This window comes from Formica exsecta, unplaced genomic scaffold (genome assembly GCF_003651465.1).
Source record: "Formica exsecta isolate Colony F162 unplaced genomic scaffold, ASM365146v1 scaffold209, whole genome shotgun sequence".
Classification (NCBI taxonomy): Eukaryota; Metazoa; Arthropoda; class Insecta; order Hymenoptera; family Formicidae; genus Formica; species Formica exsecta.
In genome coordinates this window covers 59,352-76,450 of record NW_021849387.1, presented here as the reverse complement: position 1 = coordinate 76,450, position 17,099 = coordinate 59,352, and the positions used below count along the sequence as shown (strand labels likewise).

Below are 17,099 nucleotides of genomic sequence, written 5' to 3'. Positions count from 1 at the left end.
CCCCGTGTGTGTGTGTGTGTGTGTGTGTGCGCGCGCGCGCGCGCGTGCTTCCTGTCCGTGCATGTACTTTGGTATATTTCAGTGCTGGGATTTAGATGCAACTTTCGGCCGGATTTCTTGACTCACGCCTACGGTTTCCCCTCTTACTGCTCGCTCCTTAGCAACGCAGCGCCGAACGGCCGTAACTAAGGAGCGCGTCACTAGTCTCAGGAACGTGCGTGTCACAAATGTAATAACGCAATAGCCTAGTGCCCTAGTAGCAAAATTGCTCATTAAAATTTTCTATTTAATACTTTATTTCTATTATTAAAATATTTGTTTTATTTAAACTTTAAATAAAACATAAATATTTTAAATTGTTACAGAACATACGTAATTAATACGGTAGTATTAGTTACGGCCGTTCGGCGCTGCGTTGCTAAGGAGCGAGCAGTAAGAGGGGGAACCGTAGGCGTGAGTCAAGAAATCCGGCCGAAAGTTGCATCTAAATCCCAGCACTGGCCTAGAGAGTGTGAATTTCTATATAAAAATAACTCGATGCAAAAATTTTAATTCCATTTTGTGCTTAAGCATGAGTTGGGTCGTTGATTGGATGCATGATAAATGTGTACCGTTGTTTAATGAAAATAAGTGCATTACAATAGTAAAGCTCGGATTTTAATATATAGCTTATGCTATGTATATAGCTTATGCTATGTATTAAAAAATAACGTAGATATTAGTACAAGAATCTTGAAGTAATTAAAATGGTATTTTAATTTATTTTTATTTAATAAATATGTATAACCTGTTCTGAAAGTTGAGAAAATATGTTATGTAATTAGACTTAATCAGGTGCGCATATCATTTGCTAAATTATAATGAATAACTGCCACTAGAATTGTGCGTTGATGTAAAAACTTGCAGAAATCTTAGCAAGTGTTGTAAGAGTTAAAAGTAAAATGTTTAGAACAGTAAATGTATTTACATCAGAGATAGTTATTCTACTAAAGAAAATAAATGATATGTGTTTATGGTTTAATGCATACTAACATTTTTATTTTACGTATGTTTTCTAGATTGGAGAAGAAGACAAAGGATTTGCAGATAGCAGAGCGAAATGCAATGATACATGAAAAACGCAGTGATTTGCAATCGCGGGCAAAGAGCATGGAACTTATGAAGAAAGATCAAGATTCGAAGAAGGCAAGTGATCGATTGAAAGCATTGCTCGACACTTTGAAACATCAGGAGAAGGAGCAAATCGATTTTGCAAATGTTATCATATCACGTATCTTGTGCATATCGTGGAAAAGACCTATAGAGGGAAGAATATTTCTGCCACAAACGGCAGCGTATACGCAAACACAGAGACATCTGGACTTTAGCGATATTATCAATCAGGCATTGATGGAGATTTTGTGAGATGTTGATATTCTCGAGAGGGGAAGCTCCTTTGAAAAACATCACGGTTGACACATCATCCGATCGTGAGGACAGTCCGAATAGCCAAGCGAGTTCTTTGTTAAGTCCTGCTGTGGCTCCTTCATCTTATAAATTACCGATCATACCATTATTCATAGGCAATAGCTCATCACAACCGAAAAGTTTTATTTATTTATTAGATTGTTATTCAAGAATTGCGATTGAGGAAAGAAATCACAGAGAGGTACGTATATACACACACATATCTTCAAAATTAGACAAGATTTTATTAAACTAATTCTTATTTATATATTTTATAGCAATCCAGTATATCTCCTCTTTTCGATGTATTGACAATTTTGAGAGCACAATGTGTTCAGTCTTGTTCTACAAGGATTGGTTGGCATTTGCCAAGCTGCTGTCATACCTATATGCATCACTCATTTTCTCTATCGGATATTATCGCAGAACTTACCTCGGGGCTATCTTCGCGAGCATGTAGCTAGGACACACACAAATCCAAACATATTCAATAAAATTTTCACTCCAGTCTTGCAAGGCCTGTATCTCGCGATGCAGCGGGCGAGCTTGATCGGTAATACACATAGAAGACCGATCGAGGTGCTAGGCGAACTGATAGAGATTCGCTGTGGACTAAACGGCAATATACGTCCGATTTGCCATTTGATAACGAATTAAGTTCAATTCTTGCCTGATGTTATGACATCAGCAGCCGAAAGAGAGTTCACGAGAACTTCATTCCTGGGACCGTTTCTCTCGGTATTGATCTTTGCCGAAAAGCAACTGAAAGTGGCGGAGAAATTCTGCAGCGGAGATCCTGTCGCGAACATATCGATAAAACTCACGCTGCAGCAAGAGTTGGAGACTACTAGAACGTCATTGCACAAGATGTTAGATGCGATACTCGCGAATAACAGCTGCCGCGATGCCACTCTTGCGTACTTGGCGGCGTTGTTGCGTCACAACGAGAAATGCGCGCAAATACAAACGGAGGACAGTCCCTCCTTGGCCGGAGATGGATTTATGTTGAATCTACTATCGATTTTGCAAATGCTCTCTGTGAAGATCAAGCTGGATACTGTAGACCCGCTATATCCATTTCATCCTTCCAATTTCGTCGAGATAAAGAACGACACAAGACTGAAACTCACTTCGCAAGAAGTTGCGGAATGGCAGAAACATTTGGACAGCACACATAAATGGACGGAACCGAAGTTTCCGACACAATGTTGGTTTCTCACGCTGCATTGTCATCACATCGCACTGTTACCGGCGTTGCAAAACTATCGGAGAAAATTGCGTGCCTCAAAGGATTTACAAGAAATGCTCGACGAATTGCAAGCCACAGAACCCCAATGGAAAGATAGTCCTTTAGCGGAGCACAATAAAGATTTGATCAAACAATGGAAACAACAGTTGAAGCAACTGGTTAAATCCAAATTATATGCGGAGGCAGGTCTGATAGATCCCATTTTTTGGAGAAGATACTCAGACTTTTATATATCGGTCGCCGAATTTTTGCTGAGTCTTCTGACGCAGACTGCTCCGGGTAATCCTCTTCCCGAACTTCCGTTGCCTCAAGAAGTTACGTGCAAATTCACCGCACTACCGGAATGGTACGTAGAAGACATAGTGGAATTCTTGTTATTCGCATTCGAGTAAGCTTTTACTAAATTATCAAGTCTTACAATTGTACATAATGCTTATCTGGAGCTTATTAGTAATTATAACTGCATTGTTTTATTTGCAGATCCTGCCTAACATCGTTTAATGTGAATAAATCGTTTATCACTTTGTTACTCGTCATCGTGTGTACGCCACATTGTATACGAAATCCGCATCTAATCGCAAAAATCATCAAGGTTCTTTATGATATATATAGATCATATATAGATCAAGTAAAATTTTACAGAGATTGTATAGAGCCGAATATGATTTTGAGGAGAATGACTTTTTGGAAAAATAGTTTTGGCCATATATTCATGGCACATCCTATATCCAAGACATTTCTGGCGTCGTATCTCATGAAGTTTTATACCGACGTTGAGATCATTGACATTAGTTCCGAATTTGAGGATAAGTTTACAATATGTTATCACATAAATGTGATCTTAAATTCGTTGTGGCATAGCCCAATACATCGAGCGTCTATCGTCAATGACAGTAATAATGGCAAGCACTTCGTTAAGTTTATCAACATACTGATGAACCACACCACTTCCTTGCTCGAAGAGGCTCTGAAATATCTGAAGTATATACTCGAGGTGGAGGAACTTATGTCCGACACTATCGCGTGGAACGCTATTTCGCAGGAGCAACAACAATCAGTAACGAGGCAGCTGGCGGCGAACAAGGAACAAGCCAGATTTTCTCTTAAATTAGCCAAAGAGATAATTGCCATGTTTCATTATTTAATAGTCGATATTAAGGAACCGTTTCTACGACAGGAATTAGTCGAACGATTGTGTATCATGCTGAATTTCAATTTGCAAAAGTTGTGCGGACTTAAATATAAAAATTTGAGAGTGAGAAAATTGGAAAATACGGATGGCACCAAGGACGTTACTCGGTCAATTGATTGATATATATTTACATCTTGACTGTGATAAATTCGCGGCTGCTTTAGCCAATGACGAAGTGAGTATCGTTTATAATATATCATATATATTATCATGTATGTATGTGTATATATATATATATATATATATCATATAAGTTTATATAGCATATCAAATAACATATCTCTATAGGACATTTCCCATTATACAGACAATTAAATTGATTATACCTGGTTTAACGGTAATACGCGATAAGATTCATGACTTGTCTTTACCGTCCGATTATAACGTGCAACGCGCATATAAAAACGCTCACATTTGTCAGATTCTCTCTTGAAAAAAAAAAAGAGAAAGAGAAAAAGAAAGAGAGAAGAAGAGATAGCGAATTAAGTAAACAAAATAAAAATAAAGACAGATGCACATGCAAAAGAAAGCAGTCTTATTATCGTCTGCTATTATTGTATATATATATATATATATATATATATATATATATATATATATTTATTTATTTATTTATTTATTTATTTATTTATTTATTTTTGCAGCGTTCGTTTTGTAAAGAGTTATTCACCGACGTTGCGAGTAGACTAAAGAGATCTGCCATTAAAACTATGACGGAAATTGAGAGGTTCGTAGCTCTCGCTGACCGTGCGGCGGTAATCGCAAGACACAATCGCGCACATGACGACGCTCCTGAGGAATTTCGGGATCCATTGATGGACACTCTTATAGAGGATCCAGTCAAGCTACCGTCTGGTATTGTTATGGACAAAGCAGTTATCGTTAGACATTTACTCAACAGTGCCACGGATCCTTTCAATCGGGAGCCGCTTAGCGAAGATATGCTCATGCCAAGTAAGTACATGTATTGTTCATATTTCTCTTTTTTGATAAAGTCAAGTTTGTTTTAGTCTAAATATTGGTAACATTTCATAATAATGCATTTTCATACACATAAATATATTAGAAAAATATTTGATGCGTCAGATAATATAGTTTTTGACTGTTCTTTAAAGTCTATCGTATTGAAATTTTTTAATATCTTATGCCGATTTTAAAATATGTATATAAACTATTGTAAGTTTTTATCCATGTAGAAATGCATCTCAAATTAATGGTTATTTTCGAAATTGCAGTGCCCGACTTGAAAGAAAGAATATCAATAAGGAAAGAATATCAATATAAACAACAAAAGAAACAGTGCTAAGGTGACAAGAATTATGCACATAAAAATAAGAAAATAGGGAAGGAAAGAAAAAGAAAGAAAAAGTTAAGCATTATAAATGCTTATATGTATATGCATGTGTGTGTGTAAGCGCGCGCGCGCGTGTGTGTGTGTGTAAAATAATGTAACACAATAAACATACAGCAATATTATGTATAATAAAAATAATATTCACTTGTGCTCTCTCTCTCTTTTGAGGATTTTTGGCTGTATAATAGTAGTATGAAACTATCAAAATTAAAAAAAAAAACATTTCTTATGTTTATATTGTTTGGAAAATCAAATTAATAGATCTAGATAAAAAAAAGAATTGAAGTATCACAACATAATATGATTTTTAATGTCTTCATAGTTGTTGTAATTGATATTTTTCATAATTGACAAAAATTTTTGATCTTGAATACCTCGTAAAATTAATTTCAAGAAACGAAAAAAAAACTAGTAAAACAGGAAGATTTTGAGTTAGGTAAAAGTATTTTGCTACAATTTTTGCTAATTTCCCGGGTTAATGTGAATCCTGCACTGCTTACTCTACGTCCGGATCTAATACAGGCAGTTCATACTGAGAACTGGCTGCACTAGTTCACGAAGTTTGCACTAAAACGTTCTTTTTAGCTGAACCGTGCAAGAGAAAGCGTTCTTTTTAGCAGTACAACCTGAACTAGTACAGCGCCAGTTAGCAGGATTCACATTAACCCGCGAAATTTAAAATATTCATTGAATAAAGATTATGATAATGATTGTGATTTGTTACATATATATGTATGAAATATGTATAAGCAGCAATAGAATTTAACGAACCAATTGATATATCTGAAAAGCAACTACTTAGATGGTACAACGATTATATTCTCTTCTATATAATTTAATAATTCACCATTAGTAAGACATCGAGCCATGTCGTTTGTTATGTTGGCTATTGCATTATATAGTTCTTTTTATGTATATTCTTGCACTTGCTTACACTATCTTGAACTAGGTTTATTCGCGTTGCTTGAAATTTCCAAAAATGTTTGCACTAAAAACGAGATAAATATATATTCGGATGTTGAAGAGAGTGAAAGCGAAGATGCTGAGTACAAAAAGTTCAAGCAACGCGAACAAACCTACTGATTTGAATAGTGCAGTTCTATGGCAGCCCCAAGGTACCGATTATGTAACTTTTTCCCTAGGGCGGAAACATGGAAAGTGAAAAATATTAGCATTGAAATCAATGGCAAAATTTTTCACTTTTCCGCCCTAGGGGAAAAGTTACATGATTGATACCCTGGTCAGCTAAAAAGGACAAACCATTTATTATAGGTATGTGCAAAGAAACGTTCTTTCTTTAATTATGTAAGATATTACGCAATAAATACTCAAGTAAGCAGATGGTAAAAATAAAATGGCCACCGAAATCGTGTCTACACACCACATAACTATAATTACATATATAGGATCTCTTTTATATCCGTAGAGGATCTGTGTCCACTGTCTATCGATTCTTTTTACAAATGGTAATAAAGAACCATAGCGAAATTCAGTAACTTGCTATTGACGGTTTTCGGTATTGTTAACTAGCGATAGCCATAGCAACTTTCATAGGCTATCGCTCGCTAACGACAACGAAAATCGTCGCTAAGACGTTTAAAGAATCCTGCTACAGATTTCTCTTTCAGTAGGCCTATTCTCTAACTTTATCTAACGACGATGTTATATGATAGCGTAATGATAACGAATATGTCGTTAAAAAAGTTACAGAATATTTTACAGGGTTACAGGATATTTTATTTTAAACGATAAAATCATTTTTTCTTTGATCATAGATATGAATTGTAAACATAATATCAAAGCTGTTTGTAAGGATTTCGTGAAGGAAAGAGAAACAAAAGAAGAGAAAGCATATCTGCGAGAGAGAGAGAGAGAGATACGCATATTGATTCAAGTAATATTTTATTTAATCGACAAGTCTATAATACGAAAAATCTATAATAGATCGCGAGATTTTTATATTTCACGAAATCCAAAATTCTATGTTCAAATAACTTTTTAATAAAAGAAAATTTATTTTCTAATAAAAAAAGTAATAAATATTACACATATATGTATATGTATACACATTAAAAAATTTATTAAATATTATTTTATTTATTTATTTATTTATTTTTTGATAACGAATACAACATTATATCTATATATTATGCACTCCTTTACTTTATATTTTTATATACATATATAAAGATTATACTAATTGTAAGATCATTTATTTTCTTATACATCAGTGTACCTGATTGAGTTTATATATAAATTGCCAAATTATTTGGCATATTGACAGATATATATATATATATATATCTGTCAATATGCCAAATAATTTGGCAATTTATATATAAACTCAATCAGGTACACTGATGTATAAGAAAATAAATGATCTTACAATTAGTATAATCTTTATATATGTATATAAAAATATAAAGTAAAGGAGTGCATAATATTGTATATACAATATATATGCATTAATATGCAATAATAGCTATGATCTGATGAGGTATATCGATCCCTTCCTTTTAGGATCCCATGATCTGTGATACCGCCATTATCAGATGTTTGCTCTTTGTATACGATTAAAAGTAATCGATATTGCCGGCAGTATCGCTTTAAATGATATACATATATACTTGGCACATTATTTGCGAAGACTATCAGGGAAATTCGCCATGAAATTATATACTAAGCGCCGGCATAAAAGCACCTTGGAAGAAAATGGGTGAGTTACCCATTGAATGAAAACAGGGGCGTAACGACGAATTACGGGGCATCGGATAAAGTAATATAAATGCCATTTTGCTTGTGAAGCGAGGAGGGGAGAAACATCGGCGAGCAGATTATATAAAAATTTAACGATGGAACAGGAAAACACACTTGGGAAAGGAAAAGGTAAATATACGTAAAATATATGGTCGACTTATACAAATAGCCTTCGGAAGAAACCGTTGAACGAGGGGTTGAAATCGATGCGAGCGAGCGAGCGTGGGTGTTCCAGGGTATAGTCGTGATCTCGCGTTGTCCGATTGGCTGGCTGGTCTCCCACATGCGTCCCCTCCTTACCATAAGCCAGCGCCTCAGGTGAGATCTGCGGCTCGACGCGCGTACACGGCACAGGTGCGTTCACAGTGTGGTTGTGCACCCACTGTCACGCGCCAGCGGGGATAGAGTCTCTCCTTTTACGGGCGTAAGAAGAAAAAGGAAGTAGCGAGAGCACGAAGGGTGAGCGAATCAAGGGGAACAACTCGAGAGAGAGATTTAGCGAGCGGAAGAAAGAGGGAAACCTTGTTCGGAAAGATTCCAAAGAAAGGGCGAATCAAGTGGTGGGAGCGACCCCGCCGTGTATTTTCATCCCCCGCACGCATATAGATACACGTATACAACACAGCCGAAGCGGAGTCCTCTCGGGGCGAGGAACCTTGCACGAGCCACCCTCCCCGAGGAATTACAAACCTCGAACCTTGGTAGTGCACAGGTATCAGCGGACAAGCGAGCGAGGTGATTCTCGCAAGGTGAGGATACATCACCCTCTTTGTTCGCGTTTGTGAGGAAGAGCATAGGGTTTCTTGGAAAGAAGAGGTCCTGGTGAGAAAAGGGGAATTCAGAGGTACACGCGCAGGGACTCGTCGCAGCAACAAGAGGAGCGGAAGTCGCGTCGAGCACCCGTCGAGCATCCGCGAAGAGAGTATGGTACGGAGATTCTGCAACGGCGCGGTTGCACTTGGCATCGCCCTGACGGCCTGCGCCGCTTTTCCGCGCGCCGTCATGGCGATCGACCTCAGCCGCTTCTACGGCCACATCAACACGAAACGCTCGGGTAAGTAATCGTCAAGGAGATTGACGCGGGGAGCGAAAATGGGGGATGGTCACGGCGGCGATGGCATGCGGAAGCCATCGCAGACGCCGCAGACTTCGAGAAGGCACGAGGTCCGCGGGTCTTAGACGAGAACGCGAAAGAGAAAAATCGCGTGTATATAATCGTGCGAATACAAAATCGAATTGGTCGTTTAAAAAAAAGCATCGCTTTTTAAAATTTCCTTAAAATGTTTAAATAAAAACAAAATGCACTTGTACACATACACATTAGTTTTTTCAAGCTTATAACATCTATAAATCTTCTTTATCATGAAAAAATTTATACTTAAAATTTATAATTCCGTGTAAAAATGAACGAAAAATTTACATTTTGTATTCTGCAGATATTTTTGTCTATCTCTGTAAAGTTTATTTTACATAATACATATAATCGATATATCAGTATATATATGTGTGTTTTTTATACAATTTTGTTCTTCATCTTTTTATTATGAACGCGTCATAACAAATATCTACAGTATATATAAAATTACAAAAGAAATGATCAAATATTATCTCAAATTTATTAATTATTTTCCGATATTTTCATGCCAGCTGTTTTCTTTTCATTCGAATATCTTGTCATTAAAATCGTTTAAAATAGAAATTTCATCAAAATATTTTTCGGTCAATCCGACTTCATGATATGCTCTGCTTTATATATATATTTTTTAAGGGATACATATATCGGTATCTAACAAAGCTTTCTTAATCGCCGCAGTTTTCTAACATCCATTAGTATTAATTATCAATGATATACATACAGTCAAACAAATAATATAATAGTATCTTATAAATGTAAAGTAACTCGTAAATGTACCATATCTCTGTCCCGTCTGCGCAAATACGATATCTACTACTGTAACCGCAACAACAACTGTAACTCTACTAGAGCACGGGAAACTAATTTGTAGTGCGCGTGATTGCAAAATTCTCTAATTGGGGAAACAAGAAGGTCATTAAATGGATATATAAATCAGATAAGTTGAGTCAACAGGAAACTTATTAACGAATCTGTTTAATTTTTTTGCTCTTGTCGGGTTATATATGTATATAATTCACTTTTATCATTATTTAAATAATATACTTTGGCAACATAATTTGATGATATAATTTTCTTCGCGAAAATATTGAGGGGAATTATTTATAGCAAAGTTTAATTTTTAGCGTTATGTATCAATGTAACTATAAACCGTTCTAAATAAAAATTATGTAATTATATAAAGTTCACTTTAAAAAGTGAAATTAACCGAAAAAGATCATGTCAGAGATTACTTTGAAAAAATAAAATGGGGCAAAGGGATTAGAAACATATGTCATGTAGAAGCTTTAAGTTTACATACTTCACTGAATAAATATTTTATATCATGTCTACGCAGGGCGTTTATAGGGATACGAAATAGAGGAAGCTTCCAGAAAACAATACCGTCCCCTTTACGTTATCACGCTCCTCCTAACATCCATTAAAGTTAACGGGTGCGGAGGGCGCGATTATGACAGAGCTGTATTTCGCTGAAACTCTCGACCATGTGGGAGTGTGCTCTCCGGCGGATATAGTTATACGGTCGGTCAATAACGCGCGTACTTGGCGTACCGAGTCGTATATAGTCGCGTTTATACGCTGATGACATTTAAAAAAACGCATTTCTTTTTTTACTCAACTTACCCCTGTCATCCAGGGTCGGAATTGTCGCGAAGCGAGTCAAACGTGTCGGAATTCTGTTTTAATAAAGTCCTTATTTTTCATATTTATTTATATATTTCCGTCTTTTCCAATCTTTTGCAATTTTTAACTTGCGGGTATTCACCATTTGATTGGCAATCAAATGCAAAATGTTTTTTGAATCTTAAATTTAAATTGGAAAATAGCAATGTTTTTTATTATCGAGTTTCTCTCTTTATAGCAAATTTATTTTATTTAAAATAAAAGAGAGAGAGAGATTGAAAGCGAAAAAAAGAGAAATATAAAATAGATAAAATAAAGAGAAATTTCTCTATAAGAAAAATTGATAATAGAAAGATATATTATTTACAGACAATATTTAAGATATTTTTTTATATTTTTCGATCTTTTATTTATTTGTTAATAAAGTACGAAGTTGTAAATGAGAAAGCAAAATACAAATCATCTTTGAAAAATAAGTCTATAGGAATGCTTTCTTATCGAACGAAAAATTATACATAATTCATATCAAATGTTGAAAGTGAAGAAAAACATATAAGGTATCAATAAATGTATTTATTCAAATAAAATGCATCCAAGAAATAGGAATTCTAAGCGATGCGTTGATCGAAACATTCAAACTAAAAACTTTCTTGCATCGCGACAATCATTTTTTTTAATATTCCCTCGACGACCATCTCATTCGGAATGTATTAAGGTCGAGGTTCAATCCCATAGGAACAACGACTACTTCTATCCTCTCTGGGGAATCAACGCTTCTCGTTGATCGCTATAAAATTTATCTACAATATTCCTAACTCTTGTTAAAGTGCGCAGATGTCTCATCTAAACGCGTGAAAAGAATTGCATAGATACTCGCATAATTTAATAATAACATCTTTTAATCGGTATTGCCGCTTAAACGTTCAATATTTCAACAACAGTCCTTGATATGTTCGATACGCTAAAAAGTTTTTTGAACAATTCTTTTCTCGTTGATTAGGCGTAGGCGTTTTATGCAAACATTTGAGGAAAAAAACTCTTGCGATATATTTGCAGAGAGTAATTTAATAACGTTGATGGAGCACCACGTTGGTATTACGATTGGTTTAATACAATTTTTTTATGTGGTCGAGGAACATCGAATTAATGAAATACGATCAAAATTGATTGTAGGGGCTTTGTGGACATGACGTCATGTTTGTATTTGTAAATTGCGTTTCAGTGCGTTGAAATAAACGCGTGGGCGATCATATATATGTGTATATATAACAAATGTGGCATGATATTACACAATCGATCGTCAAGTAACTGCTGGAGATAGCAAACGTAATTTATATATATATTTTTTTTCATTATTGGAGCGGCGATTGAGATGAAGAATTATCTTCTCTTTTCCGAGAAATTTTTATTTGAAATAAAAATACAGATTGATGAAAACGAATATATGGATGTTAAAGGTTAAACGGCCGGATATTTACTTTGTTGAATAGGATGTACGTACATGCACACATACACGGACAGATAAAGAGGAAGCCTCAGGTAAAACGTTGAAATTATCAGAGATAGAAGCTCTTTTTCTCTCTCTTTTTCGCTGAATCTTTTATATAATACATGCGTACTTGTGACCTCCGCGAAGATAAAATAGTTTCCAAAAAAAAAATTAAAATCTTTTTCATTTTTCTAGAAGACATACGACAGTTTATTTTTGAAAAACTTTCACGAAATCCAACTTTACATTTCCTGAAAATGTTTCCTTGTTTCGAGTAAATAGAGAGAAATTAAAAATTAATTGCGCAAAAAAATTTTGATTAAGAAGGCTTGGGGCGAGAAGATTTGATCAGTTTCAAAATGTAAGAGTAAAGTTAATCGATCCTAATTCCTACAATTCTATCGGATTTCATGTTTCGTTTTAAATGATTTTTAAAAACTACAATGTTGCGTGAGTTATAACGCGATTGCGTGTCCCTCCAATCATCTCGAAAGCTTCTCGTGCAGAGGGGTGCCCGCGTATTTTGTGTTTAATTCCGTTTCAGATCCCTCGCTTAATCGTCGTAATTTAATCATCTCGCGACAATGATAAACATGTCGCGCCCCTTCTGAACTTTCATTTCCGTGAGGTAATTAAACCACCACGTGTAAGCACACATTTCTAATTTCGTCTCGGGTTTCGCTCGGAAAATGCGTACGTCAGATTTTTCTCTCCTCATTCAGGTTCAGACGTCTTTATTTGTATATCTTTCAGATGCTTGCCACCCGTACGAACCGTTCAAGTGCCCGGGCGATGGTATCTGCATTTCGATACAGTATTTGTGTGACGGCGCACCCGACTGTCAGGATGGATACGACGAGGACTCGAGATTGTGTACCGCAGGTGAGCGAGACAATTAATTTAATTAATAAACAATTCGCAGTTAAGTAATGATTAATCTAATTTAATTACACACATAGCAGAGTTAAATCTTTTGTGATTTAACTTTGTGATTTAAATAAATTATCTTGTGTCAATAATAGTATACAAGCAATACGTAATTTGACTTTTTTTTTATAGACATGTATATTCAATATTTTTTCACTCGTGTTTCGAGGTCTTTCCGCGTAGAATTACTATTAGTAGATTTGATCTAGATATCTATTATATTGCAAACAATATCAATGTATCATGTTATAAACATACCGCTCGGTATGGATGCACTCAATGATGTTCCGTGCAACTGCACCGAACATCATAATAAGGAGGGGGATCATCGCTGCACTTGTTCAGTGCGTTTACAACGGGTATTATTGTCGTACTTGTGCTTTTCTCTTTCTATCGAGAGGTCTCGTCAATATTGATTAATTGAAATATAATTGTTTCCTTGTCTCTTTTCAAAGATATGGAGAGAGAGAAAATTATATTAACTTTAATTATAATGTTTAGGAGAGCATGACACTCTCTGTGATTATTTTATTTTATGTTTTGCTTCTTTGTTGCAGCCAAACGACCACCCGTAGAAGAAACTGCGAGTTTTTTGCAGTCCCTGCTAGCAAGCCATGGCCCCAATTATCTGGAGAAGCTATTCGGAAACAAAGCGCGCGATACGCTGAAGCCTCTAGGTGGTGTGGAAAAAGTGGCCATCGCGCTGTCCGGTAAGTCTCACAATTAAATATATTAAGATACTAAATAAATAAGATAATAAGAATATTTTGCGATGTTAGACGCACATAAGGAAATAAGATATCAAACGATCCGACTTGTTCTTCAATTACGAATATAATTTAACGTAAAAATGATGAATTTAATACGCTTTCAATATACAAGAACTTCTTGAACATACACGTATGTCCAGAAAAATGTTTCTTCGTTTCTTTTATTATTATTTTATCCTTAAATTTGCTATCCGGTTTCGCAATCTGGTCTTTGACGATTTGTTTCGGCCGTCAGAATCACAGACGATCGAGGACTTTGGCGCGGCGCTGCACCTGATGCGCTCAGATCTCGAGCACCTGCGCTCAGTCTTCATGGCGGTGGAGAATGGCGACTTGGGTATGCTGAAATCGATCGGTATCAAGGACTCTGAACTGGGCGACGTCAAGTTCTTCCTCGAGAAACTCGTTAAAACGGGCTTTCTCGATTGAACGACAGTTACTCCCGCCGCCGTCGATGACGATGAATCGCCGTCGTCGTCGTCGCATCAGCAGATCCTTTGTTTGATGAAGCCTAAATCTGGTTCTTTTCGCGGACACCTCTTCCTTTCATCGCCAATTCTTGCGCACAGGATGTAGACCGTCACTTTTCTTTCTTCTCCTATTCCTCTCGCGAATCCTCTGCTCTTGCTTCAACGCGACGAACGCGATCATCGAGCACCGAAATAATCGTCGAGACGATCTGCGTGACGAACGATCAGGCAGGTCTTCGTTTCGCATATTTTATATGACCATTATATTTGGATAATTCTAATCTCGTACATGCGTATTGTCAATCTGTTTAGGAAAGAATACAATTATTAGAGGATATGGCTGATAATATATCGCATATGCTCATGGAGGGTTTATTATTATGATTTTTTTAGTAGCATCTATATATATCGTAATTTTACGCAAATCTACGTGAAAGTATCAGCACTGAAAAAACACATGCATTAGCTTATTTATAATCTGCAATCTAATATAGTATATATTTTTTCAATTTCAAACGAAACATCTCAAAATAAGTAACATGATGTGTAGCTTATTTTTATTTTACTCTGTACTTTCTTTTATATTATTAATCCTAAATAATATCACTAAAATTTTCGTGAATGTTTCGGCAGGATTCTTCTATAACGTTCATTCTCGCTTTTCTCATTGTTAGTATCGAACGTAATCTTTCTTCGTGTGAACATATAATGAGCTTTCAGTCGACCTATTTCTAAAATATTGAGCTTCCTCGTGTATCTTATAACTACTACACTATAACTGGTGCATATATGTGCTGCCGCGTGTCCCGGTTTTATTCAAGCTTTGTCTTCAATATTGCTAGCACACACGCCGTCTTACATAAGTGATGAATGGTCGACGACAATCGTTCGCAATCGGTAACGATGTAATCGTTCGACAGTTGTGCATTTAAATTACTTAAAATACACACAAGCCACGCTATATACAGATTTTCTTACAATTATTATTGAATTATTAATGCATTAGAGTAGAAATTTCTTGTTTAATTTCATTTATTATCTAATCTTCTTAAACTTAATAAGCCGCTTCTCAGAAACATTTTCGATTAGATTGCTATCTTCAAGTTCCACAGAAGAAACTTTACGAGAGGAAACTCGCGTAGGAAGTAATCGTGTTCAGATATGGCAAAGTAGTTTTTAATGAAAATTGTATTACTTTGTGGAAAGATCGTGCGGAATCGAATCCTTAACAGAATATAATGTACTGTTATGATAGTTTACTATAAATAATTTTATTTTTTTCGGAAATTGCACAACTATCGAATCTATTGTTACCGAAGTTACGCCTCTCGATGGCGAATTAGAGGCGGGGGCAGGGGAGAAGTCGCATGGAGACTTATATATTCTTAGTTAGTTATGCATATTGTAAAGAAACTGCACGCAACGATTATTATTCTCGTTATTCTCTCTTGAGATATCTTTCTAACGTACTTTTCAATCAAACGAACAATGCTGTGAATTTTCTGTTATATTAATTATAGAGTAGTATGTATTAAGAGATGATAGCTTTTATTCGAATTTAGACTATTACTGCTGGAACAGTATATTGATTTAAGTCGATGTTCTCTTCTCATGTCTATATTTTTTAACTTAGCTTCATTATCGCGAAAATCGCTTCTATTTGCGATAAGTTTCGCGACGCAACTTTACAACGTATTGAGTATACAAAAAGAAATAAAAATGTAGTATAGATAAATGTCATACCGAGAAACTCTTCGATTTATATTTTCACCGCATTTGATGAAATCTTTGCCTTGGTCAAGATGGCATTGGAGTGGAAGACGTAATGACGCAATAGTATTTAACGTTTAGCGTATTAAACGTGCGGTGAAAATATCATCTTTCGGATCTAAGGATCAGGTGCTCTTGATTTTTCTCGGTGCAATCGAACGTCACGCAGTCGTAATATAACATCACACGGCAATGTTAAATACATATGTGTTTTAAAGTTGAGAAAATGGGTACAAAAGAAGAAATATGGAGTATCGCGTCGCGTTCTTTCAGGGTATGACGCGTATTTTATTCACTATATAGGGAAAAAAGCAAGATATATATATATGTATATGTATATATATATACACACTCATATACATATATATGAAACGAATAGGTGGACTCATTAAATGTTCTTTATCCGTATACTGTTCGAGGATATCTTAATTAGATAGTTAACGAAGTATGTTAAAAGTTAAGGCTACGACGCTCATACAAAATAATTACGAAATACAACAACGTGAATGTACGTGGTATTATCGATGCAGTCAATATCCTGTTGCGGTCGTTTCGTTTTGGGATTTTGTCGGCACACACTCGCGATTCTCGTCAAATTATATAAATGTCGTCGTAACTGAGGAAATGAAAAATCTATCAATGTAGCGTGTATATTGTATTTACGTATAATCGATCGATTATTTATCCGCGATTTCTCGCTCGAATGAACGAATGGATCGCGGCTAAAACAGGAACGAATTAGACAAAAATTTGACGATATTTACGCAACGTACGCACTACTAGTCGATAAAAGTCTGTTCGATTTTCGTTAAGGCCTCTCTCACACATATGCATACACATACGTACATTACAGGATAATGCTTTTCGCGTTATCGGTCGCAAATATTCGCCCTCGTTTCTAGTATCGCCTCTAATTT

At 35.7% G+C, this 17,099-nt stretch overlaps 1 protein-coding gene and 1 pseudogene across 1 annotated transcript; both read left to right on the top strand.

Moving 5' to 3' along the window:
- Positions 1 to 5,539, top strand: part of LOC115234818 — a 13,489-nt pseudogene extending 7,950 nt beyond the window's left edge.
- A 103-nt stretch (positions 5,540 to 5,642) lies between these two features.
- LOC115234819 (IDLSRF-like peptide) lies at positions 5,643 to 16,941 on the top strand. Its single transcript, XM_029806162.1, has 5 exons — positions 5,643 to 6,513; positions 7,762 to 9,052; positions 12,999 to 13,127; positions 13,730 to 13,882; positions 14,178 to 16,941. The coding sequence occupies exons 2-5, from the start codon at positions 8,923 to 8,925 to the stop codon at positions 14,369 to 14,371; spliced, it is 606 nt and encodes a 201-aa protein (XP_029662022.1). The 5' UTR covers positions 5,643 to 6,513; positions 7,762 to 8,922; the 3' UTR covers positions 14,372 to 16,941.
- Positions 16,942 to 17,099: the final 158 nt, after the last annotated feature.

Coding starts and splice junctions, on each gene's coding strand:
- LOC115234819 (XM_029806162.1), top strand. CDS start 8,923: ATGGTACGGAGATTCTGCAACGGCGCGGTTGCACTTGGCATCGCCCTG. Junction 9,053..12,998: donor CATCAACACGAAACGCTCGG/GTAAGTAATCGT, acceptor TATATCTTTCAG/ATGCTTGCCACCCGTACGAA. Junction 13,883..14,177: donor AGTGGCCATCGCGCTGTCCG/GTAAGTCTCACA, acceptor TTCGGCCGTCAG/AATCACAGACGATCGAGGAC.